This window comes from Acromyrmex echinatior, chromosome 9 (genome assembly GCF_024713525.1).
Source record: "Acromyrmex echinatior isolate Ae372 chromosome 9, ASM2471352v2, whole genome shotgun sequence".
NCBI classification, from domain to species: Eukaryota; Metazoa; Arthropoda; class Insecta; order Hymenoptera; family Formicidae; genus Acromyrmex; species Acromyrmex echinatior.
In genome coordinates, this window is record NC_141860.1 from 7,365,087 (window position 1) to 7,377,804 (window position 12,718).

Genomic DNA, 12,718 nt, shown 5'->3' on the forward strand with positions numbered 1-12,718 from the left:
TCTCAACTGATATTCGCGCCTGTAGTGTACTTTGAATTATATAATAATAATGTATCTTTATTTAAACGTAATTGAGCAATTTTTTTTTATTTTAAAAATTAACATTCGAGAAATAAAATTATATAACTTAAAATTATCTAAAGTAAAAATTTATTATAATCTTTTATAATATAGTATAAAACAGGAAATTTCTGGGTTCACTAAATTCGTGAATACCGATTAGAGTTAAAATTGTGTATTATTTTAATAGGATCAAATTTGTATTAGTAGATATATTGGCAAGAGATAAATCACAATAAATTGTCGATAAATTTAAGCCAGTAACTCTGAAAAATATAAAAAAATTATGTATTTCTTACATTTATAAAAAATTCTATTTTTATTTTTCAGTGAAATAAAATTCAGAAACTAGTGGCAAGACGTATTCAATTAATAACATAAATCAAGTTTAAACAATTTAGAAAATTAATCGGCTACTGACGAGAGGAAGAGAGAGATACGGAATACAAAAATAAAACTCAAAACCGAAATAAAAACATAGTGATGTAATAACAACTACACACGGCTTGATTAGAAGAATATATCCAAACAAATTCGATTAACATCTAGTCATAACGTTATATCGCAAAGATAAATATTAGACTTAGTGTTCCTTGCGACACAAGAAGAGCTATTCAATATTTCTGTCAAAAAGTACTGTCAGTTACTATTAATTAAGTATTACTATTAATTTAAAGAATTAATAGTGATGGACATGGCGTCTAAGGTAACAAATACATACATACATAATAAAATCCATCATAGATATTAGTAAAAATATAAATCATACTAACAGCTATATTGTGTATCTTTTAGGAGTCCAACAAAGAAATTAACGTATTGTCTGGGAAAGAAGAAATACTTCATAATATAAATATTGGAAATATGATTTTGAGCGCATTTAAATCTAGGCCGGATTTTGTCGGTCAGGTAACAAAAAAGCTTATTCTCATATTGTCATATATCGTTACGTCAAGCATTTTTACAAATAGTAAAAAGATGTAATATCTTTTAGTCAAGACATAATATCAATATTTTTAATATTATGCGATTAATCTTGCAGATAAATGCAGTGACAAAAGAGCAAATTACATATCAGCAGATGCGAGAGAATAGCGTTAAATGTGCATTGTGGTTAAAACAATCATACTATAGAAATATCGTAATAACAATATGCACACGTAATAAAATGCTCGAATATATACCATTTCTAGCGAGTTTATATGTCGGTGCTACTGTCAATACGTGGGATGAAAAGAACATGAATGGTACATTAATTTTTTTCTAAAATTCAGCATAACTTATTTTAACATTCATATATAATATATTTGTACTATATATCTTGTACTTACTGAATGATAAATCTTTTTAGATAGGATACGTATTATGTACTTTCTGATAGAATATGAACCAAATATTATTTTTATCGATAGTGACAATTACAGCCAACTCAAATCGGCTATGCAATATTTGGATTATAAAAGAAATAACATGAATCCTCCAAAAATCATAACTTTTGATAAAATTGAAGGTGTAGATTCTCTTGAATCAATTCTGAACAACGATTTTGAAAAAATCGAAATCGATGAATTTTCCTGCGTGAAAATGGAACCATTGGATATTGTAGCGATAACGTTTTCTCCTAGTGCAACAAGTTATTCTGATAGTAAAGTATATATTCGTTATTTTGCATTTACTTATCCATCGAACCAGGAGGTACCCGTAATGTTTTCCGGTGATATTGGTCTATGGTATGCATCTTTAAATTGGAGTTATGGTGTGATCTTGACCGTTCGTTGTATAATTTCATATGTGACAGTGATCAAGTGTTCGAAATTCAGCGATAAAAATATGTACGAAACGATAGAGAAGTACAAGGTAACATAATCAAATCTTGCTTCGAAAATGAATAAAATATAAGATATTTACACAATATATGTTACAGGTGTCGTGGGTATTTTTTGAAAGCAAGATGTACAACCAAATGTTTTATACCGATATCCATATGTATGATATTTCTTCCTTGAAGCAATTGATAATCGATGATTCAGCCATCAATTTCAGTGATAATCAAGAAAAACTTAACGAGAAATTTATAAATGTTTCTATCGTTCAAGTATATAGTATGTACAATTTTAACCAATTATTAATGATAGAAATGCATGATCTAAAATTAATCATTGCATTTTTAAGGTATAGCAGAATTATGCATAATTGTGGCTTACCAACGGAATAATCAACAGTTTGGATCGAGCGGTTATGTGGCTAAAAATATTCAATTAATGGTTCTTGATATGGAATCAAAAAAAGCAGTTGGTTCAAACAAAACAGGCATGATATGGTATAAATTCATATCAAAGTGTTGCTCTCCTCAGACGTGCAAATTGCAAAATTGTTACAACTATAAAGCGAAAGAAGATACTATTGACAAGAATGAATATAGTATATATTGTCAGTATAACTTTTCTAAGTATAATGACTTTTCTAATATGCAATATATGGTTTACAAACGTCACAAAGTTTAAAAAAATATAATCATATTACATGTTTTCAGTTAACAAATGGCACTGTACCGGAGATTACGGCTATTATGAAAAGGATGGCGAAATCTTCCTCATCGATAAAGTAAAGGATCTTATTAAATATAGAGTATTCCATCTTTCATCTGCAAAAATTGAGAATACGTTACTACAACATTCAGCAGTGTCAGAAGTTACTGTACGATCTGTGCCACATATTATTAATGGTCAACATCCTGTAGCTTATGTTAAGAAAAAACACGGAGCAAAGGTTGAAATCTGATTGATTTTTTCTTTAAAATCGGATAAACCTTTTTATCGAAATTTCACGTTATTGTGTTTTAGGTAACGGAAGAGGAATTGATAGAATTTGTAGCACAGAATTTGCCTGAGATCTACCAACTGCGCGGGGGTTTGTACTTCAAGAAATACATACCACATCTTCCCAATGGAAAAGTCGATCGAATGCTAGTTACCGGGATATAGTAACTGGCTATCGAATGATTTATCGTTACAATAATATTATTTTTTATCTTTTAATTTAAAAAATATTGAAATGGATGATTTTAAATAAAGTGTCTAAAAATCGTCAAATATCGTTTTAATAGACTGCAAATGATCAAATAATTTAACTATTCCTCATTAAAAGATTATTTAATAAAATTTAATAATATTTATTATTGTTATAAATATTTTTCAATTTATTCCTACACACACACACACACACACACACACACACACACACACACACACACACACACACACACACACACACACACATGCACGCACGCACACGCGCGCGTATTTATTGTTAAAATGACGTATAAGTATACATATATCTGTAACTTAAATTGAAATTAGAAATCTAAATTAAAAAACAAATTCAATCCTAAGATAACTAATAATTGTACTTTTGAAGATCCATACTCTCTAAAATTTTTCGCGAATATCTTCTTTTTTACCAATCATTAAATTTTGCTCATAAATTATAAGTGTACTTTAATATTTAAGGAAAGTTCGATTGAAAATTGGATAAAAAAATCTGCCATTACAAAAACATAATTTTGGAATACAATAATACTGGAATAAATTCTAATAAATAAGTTAAATGTACCAGTTAATAGACATGAACCAATTGTTAGACAAAGCATTTTAAATATAAAGCATTTAACGGTATGTACTTTTAATAGTAATTCTGAATAAATTCGTTATTGTATTTTTATAAACAACAAATTTATTTAGAATCGTACATATCATTAAAAGCTTAATACTTAAAATTTTGTATCACTTTGTCCAACGAGTTAAGTCATGTCCATTAACTGTTCAGTAACTAGTGCATTTACCTTAATGTGTGTATAAAAATAATAAAACTCTCCAATAAGCATATTTGTGATTTTTTATGACAAAGTGAATTGTCAATGTCTATTATCTTGTAATGTTTCGTGATACTAATGTATTTAATATTAAATAATAAATTTTTCTGTTTCGTGTAAGAAATATATTAATAAAAAAATTTTGATGCAAACATAATTATTAAACTGTTTTGTGTAATCTAAAGAGCAATAAGCATTTCTAAAAGCATATTAAAAGCTAGCGAAATGTCTAAAAATAGTGCTGAACAGTTTATTCCTCAAAGCATTATTTGCTACAACTCTATGTATTTATTCGATTGTTACATGCTGCTCACGAAATCCAAATCATGTTCTGAAATAACAGGATCTGTTTGATTCTTTTTAATAATAACTTTTTAAAGATATTAGACAAAACAAGTAATAGGCTAATGGATCTGTATAATGTAAGTTCTTTTTTAAGACTATTTGTGTTACTTTTCATAGAGCCAGGAAATTGCTTAGACATAATGTGGATATAATTAATATAATAAGTAATTAAAAAAATATATATAAAATACACTAATACAAATATAAATACATTAAATACACTAACGGAAATCTTTCCGTAATCTTCAAATTTTATAATACTAATTTCATAACTCCGTCAACGAAAAAGTCATAAAAAATGTTCTCCTGAATGCGATTATGAAATAAAATTGACACGAACTAGCTTTTTCGTGAGAAAATTTGGAAATATTTTTAATTAAATAATTTATTCTTCAAAACTGAAAAATGTGCATTATAAATTATTACCAATTTTCTAAAAACAATTTTTATTGCAAAAAACAAAGTTCAAAGATGAGAAAAATGATCATTAATAAATTGATTAAAATAAAACAATATTAGAATATCTTTTATCCAAAAAATATATAATCTTCATGGAATATTACAAAATTTATATATATAATTATTAAAACGCGCAATTTAATCTTCTCGTAAAAATTCCGATTTTTTATCCCATATTTCCTTATTTATGTAAAACTTATCAAAAAAAAAGCACAAAACATCAGTTAATTATTGTATATAAACGTATGATTATATAAACGTATTGTCGTTTTTATTTAATTAATATACTAAAATTTATGAGATGGATGTGACAATAATTATTTCAAGCTTTTATCAGTAAAGTGAAACATATTTGATAGAATAATAAATCATAATTGTTAAATTAAATAATATAAATAGATATATAGGTTTTTTTGCGAATACGTATAAATTACTTTCCGCACGCACGCACTTTTAATGGAGTCAAAATCTTGAAAGTGCAAAAACTGAGATAGTCTTATCGATCAATAAAAAATAAATAGATCAGGAACATTTTTTTCTTATGAATAATCCTGTGTACATTTTTGATTTCTTAAATTCGAATGATATAGAAAAACAATATTTTTATTTACAACATAGTTAAAATCATATTTATGTTAAATTGAGGTATGAATTTCAGTCAATGAGAAAAATCATTAAATTGTAATTGCATATTATTTATTGTTATAATTGTGGAAATAACATGTATGTAAAGATGATAAATAGCATAGATTGTATTAAGTTTAGTGACTATTATTGAAATATACAACTTCATAAAGTTAACAGATTTTGTATTTATTGAGATAAAATTTTCTAAACTATAAGTGGCAATATTGAATTAATAGCATAAACCCAATTTAAACAATTTAGAATCGGCTATTAAAGATACGACTATAAAAATAAAATTCAAAATAACAATAAAATGTCAACTAACATCAACTACAAACGACTTGATTAAAAGAACATGTCCAAACAAAACAAATTCGTTTAACTTTTAACTATAACGTTATATCGCAAACATATAGAAATAAATATTAGTAGAAATTTAAACTTAGTCTTCGTTGCGACACAAGAAAAACTACTCAACATTCGTGTGATAAAAAGGACTGTATTATCATTAATTTAAAGAATTAAATTAGCGATATGGCGTCTAAGGTAACAGATACATATATAATAAAATCCATCATAGATATTAATAAAAATATAAATCATACTAACAACTATATTGTACATCTTTTAGAAGTCCAACAAAGAAATTAACGTATTGTCTGGGAAAGAAGAAATAATTCATAATATAAATATTGGAAATATGATTTTGAGCGCATTTAAATCTAAACCGAATTTTGTTGGTCAGGTAACAATAAAGCTTATTTGTTACGTTAACTATTTTCATAAATAGTAAAAGGATTAATATCTTATTGACAAGACATATTAATATCAATATATTAATTTAACATTATGCGACTGGTACATATTGTAGATAGATGCAATGACGGAAGAGCAAACTACATATCAGCAGATGCGGGACAACAGCGTTAAATGTGCATTATGGTTCAAACAATTACGCTGTAAAAAAAACATAATAGCAATATGCACAAAGCGTAAAATACTCGAATATATACCATTTCTAGCGAGTTTATATATCGGAGCTGCTATTAATTCATGGGACAAAGAATACATGAAAGGTACATTGATCTTTTTCTAAAATTCAGCATAACTTATTTTAACGTTTATATATATCTGTGTACCTTTTACTCAGTAAACAATAAATCTTTTTAGATAATATACGTATTATGTACTTTCTGTTGGAATATAAACCAAATATTATCTTTATCGATAGTGAAAATTACAAGAAACTCAAATTGATTATTGAAATCATAAATAAAATAAAAAGTATAGATCCTCCAAAAATCGTAACTTTTGATAGAATTGAAGGTGTCGATTCTCTTGAATCAATTCTGAACAATGATTTTGATAAGACCGAAATTGATACATTTTCCTGCAAGGACATGCATCCAATGACTATTATAGCGATAATGTTCTCTCCCAAAGCAACTGGATATTCTAATAGTAGATTGTTTATTTCTAAAATTGCACTTATGTATCCGTCGAACCAGGAGGTACCCGTAATGTCTTCCGGTGACATTGGTCTATGGTATGCATCTTTAAATTGGAATTACGGTGTGATCTTGACCGTTCGTTGTATAATTTCGTATGTGACAGTGATCAAGTGTTCAATATTCAGCGATAAGAACATGTATGAAACGATAGAAAAATACAAGGTAACATACAAAGAATCAAATCTTCAAAAGTTAATGAAATATAAGATATTTACATGTATCAGGTTTCGTGGATATTTCTTGAAAGTAAAATGTGCAGAAATATGACTAATACCGATATCCGTATGTATGATATCTCTTCCTTGAAGCAATTGGTAATCGATGATTCAACCATAAATTTCAGAGAAGCTCAACAAGTATTCCACGATAAATTTAAATGTTTGAACGTTTCTATCGTTCAAGTATACAGTATGTACAATTTAAACCAATTATTAATGATAGGAATGTATTATCTGAAATTAATAATCATTGCATTGATTAGGTATAATGAACATAATTTTTGCTTTCCAACGAGGTAATCTGAGGCTCGGATCTAGCGGTTATGTGGCCAAAAATGTTCAATTACAGTTTAGCAATATAGAATCGCAAAAAATACTTGGTTCGAACAGAACAGGCATAATCTGGTACAAACTTATAATCAAGTGGTGCTCTCCTGCGACGTGTAAATTGCCAAATTGTTACAACTATCGAGCAAAAAAGGACACTGAAGCACAACTTATTTCTAAGATTATAGAAATATATTGTCAGTATGCCAATTTTTCTAATATATATATATTATATTAATTTATATTAGTTAGACAAACGTCACAAAGTTTAAAAAAATATAATCATATTACATGTTTTCAGTTAATCAATGGTACTATACCGGAGATTACGGCTATTATGAAAAGGATGGCGAAATCTTCTTCATCGATAAAGTAAAGGATCTTATTAAATATAGAATATTCTATCTTTCACCTGCAAAAATTGAGAATACGTTACTACAACATTCAGCAGTGTCAGAAGTTACTGTACGATCTGTGCCACATATTATTAATGGTCAACATCCTGTAGCTTATGTTAAGAAAAAACGCGGAGCAAAGGTTGAAATCTGATTGATTTTTTTCTGTAAAGTCGAATAAATCTTTTTATCAAAATTTCATGTTATTGTGTCTTAGGTGACAGAAGACGAATTGATAAAATTTGTAGCACAGAATTTACCTGAGATCTACCAACTGCGCGGAGGCCTGCAATTCAAAGCATCCTTGCCACATCTTCCCAATGGAAAAATCGATCGAATGCTCGTAATTGGCGATCGAATGATTTAATATTACAACAATATTATATTTTTCACCATTTCATTAGTGAAAATATTCAAGGCGATTTTATATACAGTGTCCAAAAAAATATCATCAATTATCATTTTAATATTAGACTGACAATGACTAAGTGAGTTGGCTTTTTCTTTTTTCAAAAGAAGATTATTGAAATTATATAATATTTACTATTTCTGTAAATCTTTTTAAATTTATTTCTATATATATATATATATATATATATATATGTATAATTGTATACTTTTAATAAAATAACTAAAATTATATATAAGTATACATATATCTGTAACTTAAATTAAAATTATAAATTTATTGAAACAAGTTCAATTCAAAGATAATTAACAATTGTACTTTTGATGAGCTATTCAACTCTCTAATGTTTATTTCGCGAAAAATGTTCTTTTTTACCAACCATATCATTATTAACCATTAAACACTATATTACGGAAACGACGCACTTGCGTATAACATACGACTTTGTTTATAACTTTCATAAAAATATACTTATTACAATTTTTTTTCAATTAAAATGTCAGACCTTAAAACGGATATTCATTAGCTAATTAACTTGTGATTAGGCTTAACCTGATGTTTTATTCAATGGACTTCATCTATAATGACGTCATATATGAAGCCTATTAGGTGAAACATCAGGTTGAATTTAACCTCCAGTTAACCAAATAATGAAAAACTAGACATAAGAAACATAACGATATCAAGCAAATGAATGTATTTTTATTAATAAAAAAGTTATAAGCAACAAAAAAAGAATTGGGGAAAAAAATGGAATACGCTACATTTTGCCACACATAGAGTGGTTTTTAAGAATTAAATTTTACTCGTAAATTATAAATACTTTGACATTGTGAAAAGTTCAGCTGAAATTGTATGAAGAATCTGCCATTAGAAACAAATCAGTTTGGAATAAAGTCTAATAAATAGTATAGAAATAATGAAACTCTCTAATAAGCATGTGATATTTTATGATGACGCAATTTTTACGATAACAAGTGAATGATATTTATTAACTTATAAGATTCCGTGAGACTAATGTATTTAATTTTAAATAACGATTTTTTTCTGTTTTGTGTAAAAAATATATTAATAATAAAAAATTTTATATATCGCAAATATAATTACTGAACTGTATAACTTGAGAAGTAATAAGCATTTTAAAAATATTTCATTAGTACTGTATGAATAATTAGAACGAATACCATCGCATCCAATTATAAAATATTATGAAATCGAAATCAGAAGATAAAAAATTCATTGCGCGTCGCGAATTTTTTTTTGTATAAATTTCGATAAGGTTCAATTAAATCGAATATTCTAGAATATTTACACAAATCTTTGATATAAAATTACAATATTATATTTGGACGGATGTTGTGACAAATATTAATATTACTCTAATTATAGAACGATTGTCTTATTGAAAATTGGTACAGTAATCGATAAGTCGGTCGAGACAGAAATGTAATTCATGTGTATGTTATAACTTATAATATTTTGGCTAAACTCTTATTTATTTTATATATTGGAATCATAAATAAATATTGTATTGGTTAATATAATTTAAAAGTTAGTCACGTAGCATTCGTCAGAATATAAAATGCTGTTCTAACATTTACTTTTAGCAAGAACGTCAACGTTATTATCATGAAGAAATTTACACTCGATTATCGATACGAAATTTATGAAAAAAGATGATAAATAGAATGGAGAGGTAATAGATAGGTATAATATACATTTAAAAGATATAAAAAATAATATATATACACGTATAAAAATGTGATATAAGATCCATTTTATCATACTTATCCAATGAATACTTATTCGATCGTATATATTGTTATCTAGCTTTGTCTAGATAGATAAGCTAAATGCTCAATACATTCTAGAGAGTCATAGCTGTAGATATTGATTTCACAAATAAGAAACAAAGAGAGAATAATGTACACATATATGATAAGTATATGTAATAATTTTCTTTTCTCTGTTTTTATATGAGATAAAGAGAGAATTAGATATAATATATAGAATAAATGACAATAATAAGAATGAATGACATCGAATAGAATACACTAAGACAAATCGTTTTATATAGTTGTGAACAGAACGGTTACAACACTTTTTTCAATGGATTCCGGAACTCAATTTTGCTCGCAGAGAGCTTGAACGTAAATCGTTAGGTCCATAAATAAGAACCAATCGCGCTCGGTGATTATATTAAACTATATTCCGAAACTCATCGATAAAAATGTATTGCAACCGATTTGTCCAAAATTGTACAACCAAATTTTGTTGATATGTGACTAAAACAATTTTTTTATTTTCTCATTTAAAAATTGTGTTGGTCTAATTAAAATTTGATTATTCTAACAAATATTTTTTGTTATTCTAATTAAATTTGTCGCTCTAATCAAAATTTAAGATAATCAAATTTTAGTTAGGACAACAGAATTTTTTAATGAAAAAATAAGGAAGTTTTTGTTAGTCACATATCAACAAAATTTTGGTTGCTACGTACAAAATAATTTCTCTCTGTGTATAGTTCAAAATTTTTTATTTTTAAAGTCTTGTATCAGATTCCTTTAATGATAAATTGGAATATTAATTTTTCAAGCTCGTTAACGAAGAAAAATACAATAGTATAATACGCGCGTAGGTAAATATTTTTGCAAAATTATTTTGATTATCACATCGTTTATAAAAAATGGACGAAGGGAAAATCACGAAAATATGTCGGCAACGAATCTTTTCACCTCGACGGATGTGAAAGGATCGCGGATATTTTCGCGCAATGTCCGCGATGAAGCTATTAATAACAATCTATCGTCGATCGTAACGTCTCACATTTGCGCGAATTAAACGCAAATAAAAGATGAAAGATATAGATCAGACGAACGCGCGCGCGCACAAAAGTAATCACCTGCAATAAATTGCATTCCTCGGTATGTATATCTGAAAAACGTCATAAAAAAACATCTCATCAATCTGCGCTGAACTATATTCAGTTTAAGCTTACGAAAGTTTCAGACAATTCTCATCAAAAATTTAAAAGATATAAATACAAAACATTTCTTTGTATTAGAAAAAAATATTAATAAATAAATATAATCTCTTTCGCATTGGTGACTTTTTATAGATGTAGAAGCTTGCAATATTCCTTCTGTATACATTATCTCGACTATCATTAACCCTTTTATACGAGCTATATATTACGAAGTGCGATTTGTACAATCTCTCTCTCTATATGGATACTCTATATCAAAGAAATAAATCAGTGGATCAGACTTGCCGCCTATTTATATCCGATGTATGCGCATTGAAACGCTTTACATAGATTCGAGTCGAAATTTCGGCCGCCCCCGGGAAAGTTAAATGCTATCTTGAAGTGACGGCGTCCAGTAATGGAGGCGGATTACAATTTTCTTGTGCCTCGAGATTTCATTGAATATGATACTCACCCTCCGGCCATTCGAACGATAGCCTTCCCGCACGAGATTCGGATATGTAAAATAGGGATCATATACAGGGTGTTCCGTTTCTTTTTTTAAATACAAAAAAATCTTTAAATGCGACTTACAATTAGTCCTATTCGTTTTTCAAATAATTCTGTAATGGCGGAAAAAAATAGCTTCTTGGAATTTTATTAAAATTTTACAAATTCTTTAATTAAAATATAAAATATAAAATTTCTAACATACTTCAATATAAGTTTTTTTTTGTATTTAATTACGTAGAATTCAGGTATAGATCTTTAATTAAGATGTAATTCAGAGTCTTGATGTCTAAATTTTTAAAGTTGGTTGTGTACTAAATAAATTTCAAAGTAGATAAAAAATGATGTACAATTATGTATAATTTTTTACTTTAAAATTTATGATATATGCATAATTTTAGATGAATACAAAGAATGTATTCATCTAAAATTATTTGAAAAGCAAACTTTTATTACTTCTTTGCATTTTATGTTTATTTTTCCAAGGTCCTTTTTAATCTTCACTTATTAAAGACTTGTTCAATTGTGATACTTGTTTTCACTGTGCATAATTTACAAAATCACTGTAAAAAACTCGAAATTTTGTTAAGAAAAAATTGATTTCACATCAACTACAGAATCAATGAAGGTAGTAGCATCTTTGCGACACCTCGTATATAAACGACATGCATTTCACAAACCGGCGATAACAGTCGCGTCCCTTATAAGTCGATGTCGCGACACCAAATCCACTCGATCGTCGCAAACTTGCACTATAATGCGACTTGTAAAACGCATGAGAGAAGGCGGTGTCGTTTAAAGTTTAAACGCGCTATCGCAAGTTCTCGCGAGCGATTCAGCAAGCTTGCTACCAAGTTCTCGGTCTGATGTCCTCGCACGGATTTCCACTCCGTCTGAAATTCGTTCGCGTCTAAAAACAACAGTTGGCTCTGTTCTATCTGTCGGTTCTAGGCTGGACTGATACAAAAGAGGAGACGATTACAAAGCCGGATGAGAGCTTTGGTGTTAACGCGCGAGTTTC

At 27.8% G+C, this 12,718-nt stretch overlaps 2 protein-coding genes across 2 annotated transcripts; both read left to right on the forward strand.

Moving 5' to 3' along the window:
* The first annotated feature begins 871 nt into the window (after nt 1-871).
* Nucleotides 872-5,579, forward strand: LOC105147243 (luciferin 4-monooxygenase-like). The gene is made up of 7 exons (XM_011058126.2): nt 872-969; nt 1,103-1,307; nt 1,412-1,917; nt 1,985-2,162; nt 2,233-2,490; nt 2,594-2,829; nt 2,904-5,579. The coding sequence occupies exons 1-7, from the start codon at nt 925-927 to the stop codon at nt 3,042-3,044; spliced, it is 1,569 nt and encodes a 522-aa protein (XP_011056428.2). The 5' UTR covers nt 872-924; the 3' UTR covers nt 3,045-5,579.
* Nucleotides 5,580-5,817: 238 nt separating this feature from the next.
* Nucleotides 5,818-8,305, forward strand: LOC105147212 (luciferin 4-monooxygenase-like). Its single transcript, XM_011058078.2, has 8 exons — nt 5,818-5,908; nt 5,994-6,107; nt 6,234-6,438; nt 6,533-7,035; nt 7,098-7,281; nt 7,355-7,615; nt 7,720-7,955; nt 8,031-8,305. Exons 1-8 carry the CDS (start codon nt 5,897-5,899, stop codon nt 8,178-8,180), a joined length of 1,665 nt encoding a protein of 554 aa, XP_011056380.2. The 5' UTR covers nt 5,818-5,896; the 3' UTR covers nt 8,181-8,305.
* Nucleotides 8,306-12,718: the final 4,413 nt, after the last annotated feature.